The sequence below is a fragment of the Rana temporaria genome, chromosome 5, assembly GCF_905171775.1.
Source record: "Rana temporaria chromosome 5, aRanTem1.1, whole genome shotgun sequence".
Taxonomy (NCBI): domain Eukaryota; kingdom Metazoa; phylum Chordata; class Amphibia; order Anura; family Ranidae; genus Rana; species Rana temporaria.
In genome coordinates, this window is record NC_053493.1 from 362,664,493 (window position 1) to 362,682,637 (window position 18,145).

At 41.6% G+C, this 18,145-nt stretch overlaps 1 protein-coding gene across 5 annotated transcripts in view; it reads left to right on the forward strand.

Annotated features, from left to right (window-relative positions):
* Positions 1 to 18,145, forward strand: part of CPQ (carboxypeptidase Q) — a 540,701-nt gene that overhangs the window by 474,674 nt on the left and 47,882 nt on the right. For all 5 annotated transcript variants that reach the window (XM_040354748.1, XM_040354747.1, XM_040354749.1 and 2 more), the window contains exon 7: positions 8,998 to 9,199. In XM_040354748.1, the coding sequence (XP_040210682.1) occupies positions 8,998 to 9,199 (202 nt within the window). The remainder of the gene's footprint in view (positions 1 to 8,997; positions 9,200 to 18,145) is intronic.

Here is an 18,145-nt window from a genome sequence, read left to right on the forward strand (position 1 = left end):
GTGTAAAATAGAAGAGAGGCGCCTCTAAGTGTAGCAATATGGTTACATTTAATGAAGGTACAACATTTAGAAACTCACATGGTTGATGATTAAAACAGGCACATCTAAGTATGGAGGCATCCGGGGTAAAGCTGTCCACATAGACCATCCTCCTCACGCCATTGATGTTGTGCCCTCCATGAGCGGTTCAAACCTTGCTTTCAGATCACTCTACTGCAGGGTAGTCTTCCTGGTCACGATTGTAGATTGATAGCGGTGAGAGCCGGCGGTGCGGAGGACAGTCTATGTGGACACCTTTCCCCCGGGTGCCTGCATATTTAGATGTGCCCCTTTTAATTGTCAACCATGTGAGTTTGCTAAATGTTGTACCTTCATTAAATGTAACCATATTGCTACACTAAGGCCCCATGCACACGAGAAGCAATTGCAAACACCTCTAAACTCACGTTTTCAAAGGCAAAAACCGGCGTTTAAAACGCCCGTTTTTGCCGCGAATTGCGCGGCGTTTTGCCGCGTGGCGTTTTACCACGTTTGCGGCTGTCAGTGCTTATCTCAAAGACATTGTAGACCCTCCCAAAGTTTAAAACGCAAAAATAAAACGCTTCTGAACCCAAAATTTCGCATCTGAAAAAACTGACATAAACCCAACTGCTTTAAAACGCCAAAAACGTGATTGTGTGCATGGACACATAGGATAACATTAAATGTGTTCAGGGGCAGTTGAAAAAAATGCCCAAATGCCTCTGAACTCGAGTTTAGCAGCGTCTCGTGTGCATGGGGCCTTAGAGGCTCCTCTCTTCTCGTTTATACTCTGGAGCTCATGCTGGATTTTGCTTCTATCCTCTTGTGGAGGCTGCCATTTGTGGATGGACATTTTTTGGTTACACAACCTATCACATTGCTTTAATTTTTTATATCGACTGAAGGACTTATGAATAAATGATTGTGGAACAAATCAATTGAGTTTCCATTATTTCTTTTGGGAAAATTTGCTTTTATATACAAGTGCTTTGGATTACAAGCATGCTTCTGGAAGGAATTATGCTTGCAATCCAAGGTTTTACTGTACAATAAAGAATATATATATACAGTGCAGTGATAGTGCTGCTCAGGTAATGTGAATATTAACAAAACTCAACCAATAAGGCACAATTAATATCAAATGTGTCAAGTGTACAAATTCTTAGTGCAAAAATCTTATAAAGTCAAAATCAGAAAAAAGAATGAAAAAGACAAGTAGAAGAAATGCCAAAAGTCCAAACGAAATATTCCCTTACAAGCTGTAATAAGGCGAGCATCCCTTTCACCTGGTGGCGGAGCACTATTGCATGATTTCCCTCATGTCCCATCTAAAGTCCCAACATATGTCCCCCCTTTATTCTCATACAAATAGGGATGGAGGTTTGTTTATGTGCTGTTCTTTACCATTACTTATGGCTGACCTTTCTGTAGTCAGACCACAAATAAACATGTCATGTACTGTATATACAATACAGTTTTTGCATTGGTACATATACTCTCATTCGTTGCAGTCTCCTCGTTGAACCAATCATGTGGCCTTTGGGTCGGCCTATGTCTCTTTTCCCGGGAGCTGCAATGCGTGCTGGATGTCCTCCCTTTCCCCTCCCCTCCGAGTTCATTGAATGTGGGGATTTGGCAGGCGTTCCACCGTGCATCGTCGCCACGCAACTTTTGCACTGTGCGTGTGACGTCATTCCTGGGTGCCTCACCGTGCGCGCATGTGAGTCTTTCCGTGGCACGCCGGGCTGTCTCCGCCATTGTGTCATGCTAGCGCGATGCTAGGCGGTAACCTATGATCATCTTGGGTTCATTCTCCGGTCCCCCATTCTTTGACAGTTCACTGTCAGGGCGACACACCCATGGAAATCCAGACCAGTATTCTTTTAGCCTGGCCTTTTCACATCTATTTTTGTCACGTTCCATTGATGTAAAAGCACAGTGAGCATTCCTGTGCACAATATGTTCTTTATATAATTTAATATCTTCTTTGCACCATTTCTTTTATTTTTTCTCTTCTCATGACACACCTGTCTTTCTTGATTGGGCTGGCTGCTCCTTCACCTTCTTTTTCACCTTGGTTAGACGGTTTACACTATTCCTTTACCGTGGTTATGGGTGCTACCCCACTTCTTCTATTAACATATTATATACTCTCCCCAAAGACGACGTAGCAGTCGTGGTGGGAACAATCGTGAATTCCAGACTGGACTATGCAAATGCCCTTTACCTCGGGCTCCCCAAGTACCAAATCGCTCGTCTTCAAGTCGTACAGAATACGGCCGCTAGACTGGTGACTGGGAAAAAAATCTTGGGAATCAATCTCACCTTCACTGAGATCCCTTCACTGGTTGCCAGTGAAAGACAGAATTGCATTCAAAGCACTCTGCCTGACACATAAGTGCATCCATGGGAAGGCTCCAAGATATCTATGCGACAAGATCAAACCGCACAATTGCAACCGCATTCTGCGATCCACCGACCAAAATCTGGTCAAGGTTCCAAAAACCAAATACAAGTCCAAAGGAGAAAGAAGGTTTGCTTTCCAGGGCCCCAGGCTTTGGAATGCTTTACCAACCAGCATTCGGTTGGAGCAAAACCACCTGTCTTTCAGAAGGCAGATCAAAACCCTGCTTTTCTGATGGCATGAGACACAAACAACCAGCGCCCAGAGGCGATTCAGTTCGCATGTGCCGCGCTATATAAGTTTTTCATTCATTCATTCTGATGGTTACACATCATTCAAACAATTAATTCTTTACTTCATAGTATCCCAACCACAACACAAATACCTTTTACCTAGGACACTCTGGGGGAACCAGGCATTTGTTCCCAGTTTTTCCTTGGTTGCCCTCTTCACCCCCACCGGGCGAGACTTCCTTGGCTGACCCCTGGAATATGGTTTCACACAGTCATAAGTGAGTATTGAGTAGGCATGGACAGTTATGATTCTTATTCATCTCTATCTTCCCCATACGGATAGTTACATTGTATCATGGGTTTTTCTGTTCCCTTTCTTTTAGAATTTGATGCATTGTGCTCCTGATGAGTGGGTATAAGCCCATGAAACGCGTTGAGATTATTTATGATGCATCTAACATATTTCAATAATTTTTAAATTTTATATTGTGACCTCTTCTATCCATTATATGGGGGACCATGCATGTAAAAAAACAAGTTTCATGCGCTGTATTGCTATACAATGTTATCAGCGTAATGAATTTTTTAGCTAATATGCAAATTACATTGTTTTATGAAATGTTAACCATTGGTGTATTTAATAAATGTTATTTATCTATACCCATATGATCATGTTTTGGTTCCATCACATACACCTCACACAAAGTCTCAACCTTTCCCCCTTTATGTCCTGTTTTTCTTTTGAGAAGAAGCCACACTGGAATATTTATTTTGGACTTTTGGGATTTCTTCTACTTGTCTTTTTCCTTTCTTTTTTTCTGATTTGGACTTTATAAGATGTTTGCACTAAGAATTTGTACACTTGACACTTTTGATATTAATTGTGCATTATTGGTTGAGGATTGTTAATAGTCACATTACCTGAGCAGCACTATCACTGCACTGTACATCTTTAACTTTATTTTTAGTTAACCTTATGCCAAGTATGGGCAACCTGTTGCCTCTTAATTGCTGAAAACCTTGGCTTCAACACTCGGCAGCTGTGTGATATGCATTTCGAAGCAAGTTATCATTTCAGTGCTAGGACTTGGGTGCATTTGTCCAGTGGGTCAGTGAAATAAGATGCACTTTATTACCAAATGTATTGGGGTGCCAATATTGAGTTGTCCCACCGTTTGCAGCTAAAACAGCTTCAACTCTTCTGGGAAGGCTGTCCACAAGGTTTAGGAGTGTGTCTATGGGAATATTTGACCATTCTTCCAGAAGCGCATTTGTTAGATCAGGCACTGATGTCGGAAAGAAGGCCTGATTCTCAGTCTTTGCTCTCTTTGAGGTGCAGGTCAGTCAAGTTCCTCCACCCCAAACCCGCTCATCCATGTCTTTATGGACCTTGCTTTTTGCACTGGTGCGCAGTCATGTTGGAACAAGAAGGTGCCATCACCAAACTGTTCCCCCAAAGGGGCCAAGTCCAACTCTGAAAACAACCCCACACCATAAACTCCCCTCCACCAAATGATTTGGACCAGTGGACATAGCAAGGGCCATAAAGACATGGATGAGCAGGTTTGGGGTGGAGAAATTTGACTGACCTGCACAGAGTCTTGACTTCAACCCGATAGAACACCTTTGGGACAAATTAAGAGTGCAGACTGTGACCCAGGCAGTCTCGTCCACTTCAGTTCCTGACCTCACAAATGTGCTTCTGGAAGAATGGTCAAACATTCCCATAGACACACTCCTAAACCTTGTGCACAGCCTTCCCAGAAGAGTTGAAGCTGTTATAGCTGCAAAGGGTGGGCCATCTCCATATTGAACCCTACGGACGAAGACTGGAATACCATTAAAGTTCATGTGCCTGTAAAGGCAAGCGCCCCAATACTTTTGGTAATATAGTGTATGTTGGGCTGTTGGCCATGAGTGGAAATACTTCATTATTCAGACATCGATCAGATGTAGGGGAAAAGGGAGTTGCCGCTCCAGGTGGGAACCCAAACGAATATGCTCCGCTGCAGATAACTCAGTTGCAGGCAATGCACTTAGCAAAGCAGGAAAAAAGATGGTCTCTGGACAGCCTTTATTAAAAGAAGGACAGCACTACAAGTCACAGCAAAAGAAAATAAAACCTGACTGCTGACGTGTTTCGCACTGAAATTAGTGCTTAGTCATAGCTTTTAGCTATGACTAAGCACTAGTTTGAGTGCGAAATGCGTTTGCAGTCAGATTTTATTTTGCTGTGACTTGTAGTGCTGTCCTTCTTTTAATAAAGGCTGCAATTTGTTCAGAGTGCGGCTGTCCAGAGACAATCTTTGTTCCTGCATCGATCAGATGTAACTAGAGCTCTTCCTTTTAGAGCAGAAACTGACAAAGCAGACCCATGAGACAGCTCTAATATGACTGCTTATTAATGTATATGACTGACTATCCATATCCAAACGCTCCTTTCTTGGTGACGGATTGCATTTAACCTCACATAGATAAACAATGTATGTTTTTTTGTATATCACCAGTACTAGTATTAGTATATCACCAATTGCATATGAAATATATTAAAAATCATGCTTACATTTCCAAGCTGAATAAAAAAAAATCAGAATAGGCCAGAGTACATACACAGCTAGAAAATACTTTCCCTGATTTCCAGTAGAGAACGCTTTTCATGGAATGGCTGAGACGTGATTTAGTGATCTGACTTTAAATTACACACTCACATGACACACAAAGGATTTTACAATTTATATAGGGATAGGTTAAAGGAGCAATCAAGAAGCAATTGTGTAAATAGTTGCACAGGATTGCCAGGGAGGTGTAGATGGTAATTATAGAGAATACTACGGCTCTTTTGCCATTAGTTCACTTTGGACAGCAAACATGTTCTGACATTTTTTTTTTTTTGTAACTTTAAAGCACAAGTGGAACTTTAAATAACTGGTTATGTTTCTGAAGATTGCAAATCCTTAGGCTGTAGGGCTTTCTAAATGGTATATGTCATTCTAGTACTGTGAAAGCTATTGATCTGATTTTTGATGGTTGTCTTTTTTTTTTTTTTTAACAATCTTAAATGGCAACTGGATTTGTAGAGATAGATTGATCCAATTCAAGGCTTTAAGTGCTTGTTTAGAACTCTAAACCATGTCCTTCTTAATAAAAAAAGCTCAAGTTTTTTTCCCATAACATCCCTACACTTTCCAAAAAGACTTCACTGAAAATCTGGACATTTGCAAAAATCTGTTTCTCATTGTGTGGTACAGGCCATGCACACTTTGAATTGTTAGGAATATTAAAATCTGAAGTTATAGTAGAGCTATACTTATGACGTTGTTGCATTTAAAGTGATACTGTAATTTAAGAATAAAATCTACTAGCAAATTTAAAGGGGTTGTAAAGGTACATTTTTTTCCCCTAAATGGCTTCCATTACTCCACACAGTAATGCAAGGCTTTCTCCCTGGTGTGGAGTGTCATGCTCGCCCCCTCCCTTGGGCTACAGGAGAGTCAGGACGCCCACTAACACACAGCTCCTTTCTCTATCTGAACTGTAGAGAGTGTCCTGACTCTCCTGCTCGTCCCCTTAAGGTAGGGGGCGAGCACGACACTCCACACCAGGGAGAAAGCCTTGCATTACGGTGTGTAGTTACAGACAGAAGAAAAGGAAGTGAGGATTTCTCAGAAGAAATAAGGACATTTAAAAGCAAAATTTAAGGATGAGGTAAGTGAAGGAGGACTGCACTAAGGTAAAGGAAGCTATTTAGGAAAAAAAATATTTTACCTTTACAACCCCTTTAAAGCTCAGGCATCTAGAAGCTTCTGCACATACAGTTGTGTTCAAAATATTAGCAGTTCAACATCACTAACCAAATCAATAACTGCTTTTGGTATCGATTATATTTCTACATGATAACTCATTTACTAGTAGGTGCAGTAGAGTAATAGAAAACCAACAGACCCAAGAGTCATGACATGCATGCTGCTAATTTTGTGTAATTGAGTCATTCATTGAAAGGGGCGTGTTCAAAATAATAGCAGTGTGGAGCTCAATTAGTGAGGTCATTCAGTCTGTAAAAAAAAAAAGTGGCCCTTATTTAAAGCGGATGTCCAGCTGTGTCATTTTTTTTTTTAAAGTGAGCAGCTACAAACACTACCATTCGAATGGATCAAAAAATAGCCAAAATGGCAGACTCAGCCAATGATCAGCTCCAGGGTGATCAAAGAAGGTCTAAAGTTACCTGTGAGTACTGTAACAATTAATAGGTGCCGATGTGAAGCCAAGCTATCGGAGAGAAGTCCCCTCAAAGTCCCATTTTTGAAAAGCTGAAGAGGTTACAATTTGCCAAAGAACACATTGACTGGACTAAATAGAAATGGCACAACATTTTGTGGACTGGTGGAAGCAACATTGTTGTTTTTTTGGGCCTAGGGGCCACGGACAGGTTGTCAGACTAACCTCAAACACAGAATTCAAGCCACAGTACACTGTGAAGTCAGTGAAGCATCTCTTTAAAACAAGAACTATGTATTTAGTAGGTCAAAGATCCTTAAATTCAGAACTTTAACATTAAAGGCCCATTCATATCCAGTTGGTTTGTTAATGCACACAACAATTTGAATAGATCAAAAGTCAGGCAAGCTGTGCAGTGCATAGTAGTGCTGGTGTGCTGCAACGCACGTGTGTTCGAGCCTTAGTGCCTTAGAACACTATTGGAAATGAATGGCATCACAGTGAGCTAACGCATGGGCCCTAACCAGTAACTGCACTGAGATTCACCATGCCAGACTGAGAGAATCTGGATTCAGTCTGGGCCAGCTTTCAGTTTTTTCAACCAGGGTGTCTTCTGGGTTCTTCAAGGGAGGGTACTTTGGCAAAATGCTTAAAAATCACCACAAATTTCCCCCATATTGTAAACAAGCCAGTAAGTGGATCAAGCGTCCTTTTTCTTACACTATGCCACAGGTTTTTATTGTGCAGCATTGGGCACCATGCAGGCCAGACACTGGCAATCCTAAGAGCCGGTTCACAGTGGGGCGACTCGCCAGGCGAATCAGCCGCCTGACAAGTCACGTCCCATTCTATTCACCAGAACCGGTCTAATAGGAGCGACGCAAGTCGCTCCGACTTAGAAAAAGGTTCTTGTACGACTTCGGGGGAGACTCGGGGCGATTTGCATTGATTTCTATACAGAAGTCATTTTGCTAATCGCCTCTGAAGTCGTCTTCAGGACGACTTGCCGAGTCACCCCCAAAGTCGTGCCGCCCCAGTGTGAACCGGCTCTAACCACCAATGACAATATCACTTGATAAGGAGGATGTTGGGCTCCTACACCACATCCTTTCTTGCCCCCTCTCCTGCCCCTTTCTATCAGCACTGGGGTCACATTAAGCCCCATACACACAATGAGATTATCGGATGAATTTACTAAAGTCACGAAAATTCTCGTACGACAGAATAAAAATTTGGAAGTGATGTCATGTGTTGTAATGCATTTGTATTGCATATTTAAACGACAGCTGTACTGATTAAATGAAAATCGTACGATCTCCGTGCATGTCCGATAGAATAATATTGGATGAACTGTCATGATCGGCTCTCGAAAGCTCTGTACCAATGATCTGATTATCATACGATTGCTTCGAAAACTGCATTTTTCGTATGATTTTCGGATCATGTGTACGGGGCATAGCAGAGAAATAGAGAGAAAAGAAACACTAAAATACTAGTCTATACCAGTTTTCAAAGGTGAAGGAATAAATCGCTTGTAATGTTGGGTGACCCACGTGTGTGGATGCTGCTGAGAAAACAATGCATTTAATTTTTTACATTTTAGAATAGGGAGCCTCAAATTGAGCAGAATTCTAAATGGTGCCTTGACTGAAAAAGGGTTGTGAGACACTGGTCTGGGCTGTTTGTTTAGCTGCACTTTCGATCTGAATGAAAAAAATGGAGACCTGAAGTCTGGGTGATCTGATACCAGTGATAAGATCACTTTGAGTCACCAATACCACTACCAATGATAAAAGGTTAAAACCTGTTATTTATATTTTCATAAACTAAAAAGGTCATTATGAAACCACCATTTTCAAGAGTTTGTATCTGATTGGTAACAGTGATTAATATTGCATTGGAGGGCTCAGATTTCAGTCTGCTAAGCAACATAAACCAAAGGTCATATTGTAGAGTGCCATGGGAAAGTTTTTTTTATAGTCAAAGTCCCAAAAAAAAAGTGAAATAAAAATAATAAGCAGAAATAGTTTTTATAGCATATTTTCTAATAAGGTTGACTTTATTGTAGTTTAGATTTTATTTGACCCTCTTGTGAATATGTGTTTTTTGTTTTTTATGTGACAGAAAGACATTGGAAACATGGACCTGGTGATGGAGTCTGATTCGGGAACATTTATGCCTCTCGGTATACAGTTTTCTGGAAAGCCAGAAGCCCGAACCATCATGTCAGAAGTCATGCAGCTGCTGGCACCTATCAATATAACCAAACTGTATGACCCTGCAGAAGGAACAGACATTAGTTTCTGGATGCAAGCTGGTGTTCCAGGTGAGCAGTGCTTTAAAATATAATACTGTGTCATTTTCTACAATAAATTTTATATACTTTTTATATAAAACATTAAGGCTTTCTCATAAAACAGTGCGCAAAGCAATCATGATGCAAAAATGTGGTTAGCTACTTTAGCCAATAAGATTTCAGTGGATTGCAGGCAGATCATTTAATGATGACTTCTGAATAATATTGATTAATGCACTTTGTACTTTATTCTTTGCCTTAAATGAAACTACACTGCACAATTGTTCTGTACTTTGTATTTCTCATTATCTGTAGCATTTAGTTATGTAGGGAGGTCCCGGACCTCTAGAGGCCTAATGGTGACCTCCAGAGTCAGACAGAGCTGACATCCTTCTTGGTAGAGTGGGTTACAAGGCATGGTGGGTGTAATTCAAGCTGAAGTAATGGGCGCCAGAAACTTTTTGAATGCAAAGAGATTTATTGTCTCTTGAACAAGAACTGTGGGAGGGCGGGTTAGGACCATGACACCCTTAAGTAGATGCAATGATAATTGGCAGACTCCCAGACTTCTAAAGGGAGAGAGCTATACCGTGGAAGGCCTCCAGCTGGACACCACTTCATTATAGGTAGGACCACTGTTTTCTATGGCAATAAATCTTGTAACAGTCACTAACGGTAATGTTACTTAGCTATTGGTAACACATAGTATATGTGTATATGAATAGTTCTCCTTGCATGCTACAGTCGCTCACTGAAGATCTTCACTCAGTAAGCTCTCAGTCTCTCATTAGACTCTCATGCCGCGTACACACGATCATTTTTCGGCATTAAAAAATGTAATTTAAAATGATCGTGTGTGGGCTTCACATAATTTTTCGTGTTCTGAAAAACACATTTTTTTTTTTCGAACATGCTGCATTTTTTAACGACGTTTTAAACAATGTCGTTTTTCAGGTTGTAAAAAATTATCGTGTGTGGGCTAAAAGGACGTTAAAAACCCGCGCATGCTCAGAAGCAAGTTATGAGATGGGAGCGCTCGTTATGGTAAAACTACCGTTCATAATGGAGTAAGCATAATTATCACGCTGTAACAGACAGAAAAGCGTGAATCGTCTTTTACTAACACGGAATCAGCTAAAGCAGTCCCAAGGGTGGCGTCATCCGCATGGAACTTCCCCTTTATAGTGCCGTTGTACGTCACGCGCTTTGCTAGAGCATTTTTTTTATAAACGATGGTGTGTGGGCAACATCGTTTTAATGATGAAGTTGGAAAAACTTTATTTTTTCTACATGCCGAAAAACTTCGTTTTTTTTTCATGCCGAAAAATGATCGTTTGTACGCGGCATTAGTCTCAATCGCCACTGGATCCCCTGAGCTCTTCCACTTCCATTACTCAGTATCTTCCTCAAGCGTCACCCCCGCTTCCCTGCTGGGTCCCTAGATTGGCACTCACAGATACTCTTCAAGTGTCACCCCTGCTGACCCGCTGGGTCCCTGGCTTGGCACTTGCTGAAGTTTTCCCACTTTTTTAGTTGGTGAGAAGACTGCTCTGGTACTGGCTCCAGATTACTCAGTGTTCTCTGGTAACAAGGTGGATGGTCCCTTAGTGGCGACAGCTTCTCCTCTACCTCCAACCACAACTGGTTCCCAGTCCGACAGAAACAGTTACTCTCAGTTGGACTCCAATTCTTCAGTCCAAGCCCTGCGCTGATTCTCCTGCATCTGGATAGGCCTCAGACAGCCTAGCAGCCAGATGTCCCTGGGATGACCATCAGGCTTCTTGCCTAGTAGCCCTGAGAAGCCTACCACACGTCCAGCCAGACAGCCGTTCAGGTGGCACAGAACCATGATCACCTGACTCCACCCAAATAAATAGGCTCTCCCAGCAGGCCAAGGGACTAAAGAAACCCTCGCTAATTGCGCAGAATAGAATTGAAAACTCTTCATCAATGTAATATTTTTGGCACCAGGCAGCAGCTAATATTGGCAGAAGATTAAAGGGCAATCTGGTAAATGGGGCACTACACTGCTGGAAACACTTCCTACCAGGGCTTTTTATTCTCAGAGAAAAGGTGCAGGAACTTCACCCCCCACCTCTAGGTCATGCTTACTGTATCTCCACCTCCTACCTACCTCTAGAACCACCCCCTTTAGAGGACAGGGAACCAAGTATAATATATAAGTAATTTGCAATTAACAAGCAATTTGTTAGTAAAAAGCAATGCAGTAAAATGAAGAGATGGCCCCATCCAGCAAAGAGGCATGCCCATCCAGCAAAGAGGCATCCCCACCCAACAAAGAGAGACATCTCCATCCAGCAAAGAGACCGTCAATCAGCAGCACAGCCCTAATCAGCAGCATTGTCAATTACTTTACCTTAAAATGTCTAAAAACTTCTCTCCACAGACCACAGTGAGCAATAAGCAAAGTCAGTCCGGAGGACAGGCTACTTACTTAATCGATCCGCAGCTCTTCCATACAGCTGCGCTGACTGCCACCAAACTGACCTTCCAGTCTGCAGGGAAAGGTGCACCGAAGTGCACTCTGTTTTCCGCTCTTTCAGGCTGGTACTGGTGTTCTGAGCTGTATTGCCTTATGCTCAGTCCGTGGTCCCCCTGCTTTGTACAGATACAGTACAGTATACAGTGACTCAGAGAGAAGGTTTTGCTCCCACACTGTGTCTGGCAGAGGTGCCTGAACGTCATTCTGGCACGTTCCACCAGACAAAAAGCCCTGTTTCTTACCATGCCTTTCCATCTGCTGGGTATAGTGTAGATCCCATAGCATGGCATGATATCATCAAACACTAGATAATCCAGTCCAATAAATCTATAACATTTGGCTACCTTTACTAGATCCCACACCTCTGCTACAATTATGTCATTGCACTCCAAAGTGGGCTTTATTTTGGGGAAGGGTATGCAACCTGTACCTCCAAACCTTTTGAGAAGGGAAAGAAAGACACATTTTAGGACAGAATAGTTAGGCAATGGATACATCCTTATCACACCTACAATCACCCACAATCACAATCCACTGGTGCTTCTTTCATAGCTTTGTTTTATTTAGATCAGTGTTTGAAAATAGCTAGTGCGATACTCTATAATGCTGACTGTATTAAAAACCCTTATGGCTGTTAAATGATACCTATATTTCGACCATTGCAGCAGAGACAAAATCTGGACATAGGAGTACCGGACAGAGATATGATTCTGAAAAAGAGACAGCCTCTTCAAATGAGGGAGAGTTGGGTGCTATGCAATACCTTCAGTATATTCAACTGCAATTGTAAACCTCCCCTCTAAATCCTTTACATGCAAAAGTGGTACTGAAGGACATTTCAAGCCTCAGGAGCCAGGGAGCAACTACCTATGAACCCCTATTTTTTCTTGGCTTTATATCAACTGTAGGAGTTGCTATGGATAAAATGATATCCCTGGCTTGAGATATCTGTGTACTTCATGGTGCAGAAAATACAACCATGTTCAATGATCATGGCTGCTGCCCTTCAGAGAATTTTTAACTATTAACTTTGAAAAATGAATACAGTTGTATAATTTGGCAGCTTTGGGTGTGTCTCTGTAGAATAAGTCAATGAGGTGTGCAAGATAGCACTGAGGTTTATTTCTGCATATGCCTTCCCTGGCACTGATGACCCATTACTGGGCTGAGAAGTAAATTAAGTTGCTGTTGCTGCTGTAAATCTACAAGGAAAATGGAAGGCGAGACTCGCACTGACAATCACAGACATTAGCTAGTCAATTAAAGTGGGAATCATGAAAGTTACAGAAAACAACTGACACATTTCAGCAACCAAGCCAGGAATATAGATTTGCATCCTTGCATTGAAATCTATAATTTTATATTCATAATAAGCCATTTACATTTGTTTAATGTAGCAGAAAATAACTCCTTTTTATACCACTGTCTAAGGAGTCTTCATGCTCACAAAAACTATTTTCTGCCAAGCTTTATGAGGTATAATTAAGGATTATTTTGAAGAATGATAGGGTCAGTGCATTCTGCTATGTCGTAAAATAGAACGGCACATTGAATGACAGACGGGAACACAAAGTGCAGTCTTGCAATAAATATGTTGTCACATTCACACCTAGCTCATCACAGAGCGTCTGTGTTATGGAACTCTCTGATTGACAGCGCAAAACACACTACATCATTCTTATGGAACAATAAGGCAGGAGAGGGAACACTGCGGCGTTTAATAGACAAGAGCTTCAAAAGCTTAAATTGAAGAAAGGCCAGTGTCATGTCTGAGAAAGTACATCTAGGTGATGGAGCAGCTTTTTATCGAAATGTGACACGTTTATGTTCTTTAGATATACTTTGTCTAGTCTTTTATGGGACTAAATCTGAGTTTGTCTCTGAAATTTAAAGAAGATCTACAGTGTGGACAAAAATCACTAGTAAACTTTTTAAAGTTACATTATTTGTACTTTTAAATTCTTGTTAACATGGACTTCAAAACTAAGGTAGGTTGAACAACAACTACGGCCAAACAGCTACGGTATATAGTTAAGGTGATATACTATATGTACCATTTCAGTCTTTGCAGATGACACTAAGCTATGCAGTGGAATAACGACCTTACAAGATGTCTCCAACTTACAAGCCAACCTCAATGGTTAATTGGGCAACTATGTGGCAAATTAGGTTTAATGTTGATAAATGTAAAGTTATGCACTTGGGGGCTAAGAATATGCATGCATCATACATACTAGTGGGAGTACAACTGGGAGAATCAATGGTAGAGAAGGATCTGGGGTTTTGATGGATCATATGCAATGCCAAGCTGCGGTTTCCAAAGCGAGCAAAGTAATTTCTTGCATTAAGAGAGGTATGGACACAAGAGCGAGAGATATCATTTTGCCCCTGTACAAATCATTAGTAAGACCTCATCTGGAATATACAGTTCAGTTTTGGGCACCAGTTCATAAAAAGGATATGGGGGAACTGGAGAAAATACAGAGAAGGGCAACCAAATTGATGAGAGGCATGGAGGAGCTCAGCTATGAGGAAAGATTAGAGGAACTGAATTTATTCTCTTGAGAAGACGAGATTTAGGGGAATGTGGTCAACATGTATAAATACATAAAGGGTCCATATAGTAAACTTGGTGTGGAGTTATTCACTTTAAGGTCATCACAGAGGACACAGGGCACTCCTTATGTCTGAAGGAAAAGAGATTTCATCTCCACATACGAAAAGCTTTCTTTACAGTAAGAGCTATGAATATGTGGAATAGACTGCCTCAAGATGTGGTTCTGGCCAGCTCAGTAGATTGCCTTAAAAAGGCCTGGATTCTATCCTAAATGTTCAGAATATAACTAGGTACAAACATTTATATGAAAAGTTGATTCAGGAAATATCTTATTGCCTCTCTTGGAAACAGGAAGACATTTCCCCCCTGCTGTAGCAAATTGGATCGTGCTTTGCTGGGGGTTTTTCGCCTTCCTTTGGATCAACTGTGGGTACAGGATTGTATATATGGGATTGTATGATATATATATATATATATATATATATATATTGGATGTGTTCACCACACACTGAATTTATACAGACAGGCAGTCGAATACGGTTGAAAACAAAGATTTGGGTTTATTCTTCCATCTTGCTGGAAACGAGTGCAAGCATCCAAACAGCATAAACAAAATCAAACATAAAATAAAACCTGGTCACTTCGGGCGTCTACCTTCCACACAGGAACCTATCTATGGAGTCTAGCACAGCCTACTGCTGGGTAGACAGTGCTGGTCATACAGCAGAAAAACAATAGTCTTTTGATTTTTATCACACAGAAAAATCAATCCTCTCCTCACCTCCTCAGAAGACTTTCAGTACTGCTCTCTTTCGCTCAGAAAGCCTCAGCATGCAGCAAATCAGTGGTAATCCTATGGACTACTTATAGAGGCCTTAATTGCCTCATTCTGAACAACTGAAGTCTTCCAACGCCCTTAGACCATTTCTGGCTACATTTGCAGCCAACGCCTAATAACAATTGGTGTATTGTCTAAACAAGGCAGAAATGTATGTTTAGTCTGTGACAACACACATATATTTACCTGACTTCCTGTCACATACCCCCCTCTTGTTTCAACCCTAGGGTTGGGACACAGGTTGCTAGGCAGGCATGCACTCGGGACAACCCATCTGCATTGCCCATTTTAGTACCGGGGCGATGCGTTACCACAAAACTAAATTCCTGGAGGGCCAGAAACCACCTATTTATTCTCCTATTGGTCTCTTTGTTCTGTGCCATCCACTTCAATGGGGCATGATCCGTCACCAGTTCAAACTGTCTACCCACGAGGTAGTACCGGAGAGAATCCAAAGCCCATTTCACCGCTAACAAAGTGAGGATTTCTTAGAAGAAATAAGGACATTTAAAAGCAAAATTGAAGGATGAGGTAAGTGAAGGAGGACTGCACTAAGGTAAAGGAAGCTATTAAGGAAAAAAAATTACCTTTACAACCCCTTTAACTAAAAGCAGTGGCAAGCGCTTTGTCTGCTTCCACCTAAATTGTGGTCCTGCAAGCTGAAAAATCTTGTGTCATGGTCATGTATCGGTAACAACATGCCACTGTGAGATTGACAAGCCATTTGTCACATGTTGGTGAAAGTGGGCAGGGTCTGACACCATGTTCATCACAATATGCACAGGTGTGAATGCAGCCTTAACGCTACTTTAACGTGCAAAAAGGAGCAGGCAGATGATTCTAAAAGCTGCAAACAGAATTATAAATATTTTTTCATGCAAAACAATTGACATAGAGTACAGTAGTCAGTACAGTGGGCAGTACAGTGTACAGAGGAGCCTGACTTCTGCGCCTGAGAATTACAAGTGTTGGGCCCCTGTGTGTGTACAGTGGTGGGTCTGTTTGTCTACAGTGGTTGGCCTGTATGTGCAGAGGCGGCTCTAGGCTTTGTGAGGCTCTAGGAAAAACTTAGACATGAGGCCCCACTCATGCCCATAATGGGAAAAATAATTCAAGCAAGAAAAATGGCGGCGGAAAATGCACGGAACTAGCACACTAGTCATCAACACCACTTCCAGGGCACCCTCCTCACCCATCAGACATATTCAACCAATGCAAGAGGGGGGAGAGAGGGGGAGGTGAGAAAGAGAGAGGGGTAATAGAGAGATCCGATGACGCCAACATTAGTATTAATCACAGGCAAATTAGGCAGCCGCGAGGCCCCTGTGGGTGCGAGGCCTTAGACGACCGCCTAATTAGAGAGCTGCCTCTGTGTATGTGTACAGTGATGGGCAGTAGCCTGTACAAATCAGTGATGGTCTGGCAAACACACCGTTTTCTCTATGCACATCCGAGCATTTTCACCTGTACAAGGACAGACTAGCGGCCCTGGGATCAAACTGTCTGCGTCCAGGGGTGCACATGCATCAGAGATACACTGTGATGTGCATCCAGCCGTACCATTTGTGAGCCTATCATTGATTGGTCCACTTTGCTACCCACGACTGTGCGCAAATATCTGTGACTCCTAGGCGCAGAAATCATGCTCCTTTGTACAGGTCTTAATAAAGGAGTTGCTGCAGAGGAATGAACAATTGCTTTGGGATCTTGGAACAAAGCAGCACATTATTTTGCATCATTTAGCCACTACCATTTTGTCTCACTTGCATAGTTTAGTCTCTGTTTAATGATGGCCTGGATTATTTTCTGGGAGAATAAGAAAAATCGTCTTTTAAGCTCTGCGGTTTATTATAATCTCCCCTGACTGAGTGATATAAAAATAGCCAGAGATTCCTGGCAGAGGTCAGCTTGGATCATAGTAAAATGTTCATGAAAAACCAAACAGTAATAATACTTTTTTCAAAATACTTTAAGTCAGGTAATCATTTTACTTCCAGATAAATATATGTATGTCAGTCTTGTACAAAATGAGTCCAAAGAGGATGAAAATAAAATTATAACCTACACAAAGCACCAGGAATGAGAATACTACACAAAAGAGATTACAATCTAAAGGGATAAAGGACAGATAGGTGGCTGTGCACAGTAGGATTATCCCCATCCATTGACCCAGTGTGAATCCCCTAGGTTGCTGTTTCTAAACTTAAATAATATAGAATAAACATTATTGTACTACATATTGCATATTAAGAAAATCACCATCATATCTCTCATTAATGTCTCGCATATACAGTACATTAATCTACCTGTTATTAGTATAAATACATACAGTTCATTGTATACTAAATTGTGATCAATAAAATATTTCTTTATTTCATTTACTCCCCATGTATGTCCAACTTATAAGCGCTATAGCTAACACCGGCCAGGAACTCACTTTAGGATACTTTCGGAGATATAAGCAATAGAAATAATTAACAATAATTGTTTTTGTTGGTTCACCATTTGTGTATTTAGTTAAGTACAAAGGGCCAAATTCTCAAAAACTGTGCGTAACTTAAATTTCAGCAGTTAAGTTACACTGACTTAAAATTTCTACCTAAGTACCTGATCGTCAAAGCACTTAGGTAGAAATTACACGCAGTGTAACTTAAGTGCCGCCGTCGTAAGGCGGTCCTCCTCTCCTGGGGGCGTTTAAAATTTAAATGAGGCGCGCTCCCGCGCCGGCCGTACTGCGCATGCGTGTGACGTCATTTTCCCGACGTGCAGCGCGCGAACGTAATTAACGCCGGTCGGCTTTGAGAATTTCGACGGGACACTAAAGTTGCGACGGGTGAAAAAAAAAGACGCGCCGGGAAAACAAATAATTATAAAAAAAAATGACAGCGTCGCTCAGCATGCATTCCTGAGGGTGAACTCCATGCCAATTTTCAAAGAAAAAACCGGCATGGGTTCCCCCCCCAGGAGCATACCAGGCCCTTAGGTCTGGTATGGGTTGTAAGGAGACCCCCCCACGCCGAAAAATTGACGTAGGGGGTCCCCCTACAATCCATACCAGACCCGTATCCAAAGCACGCT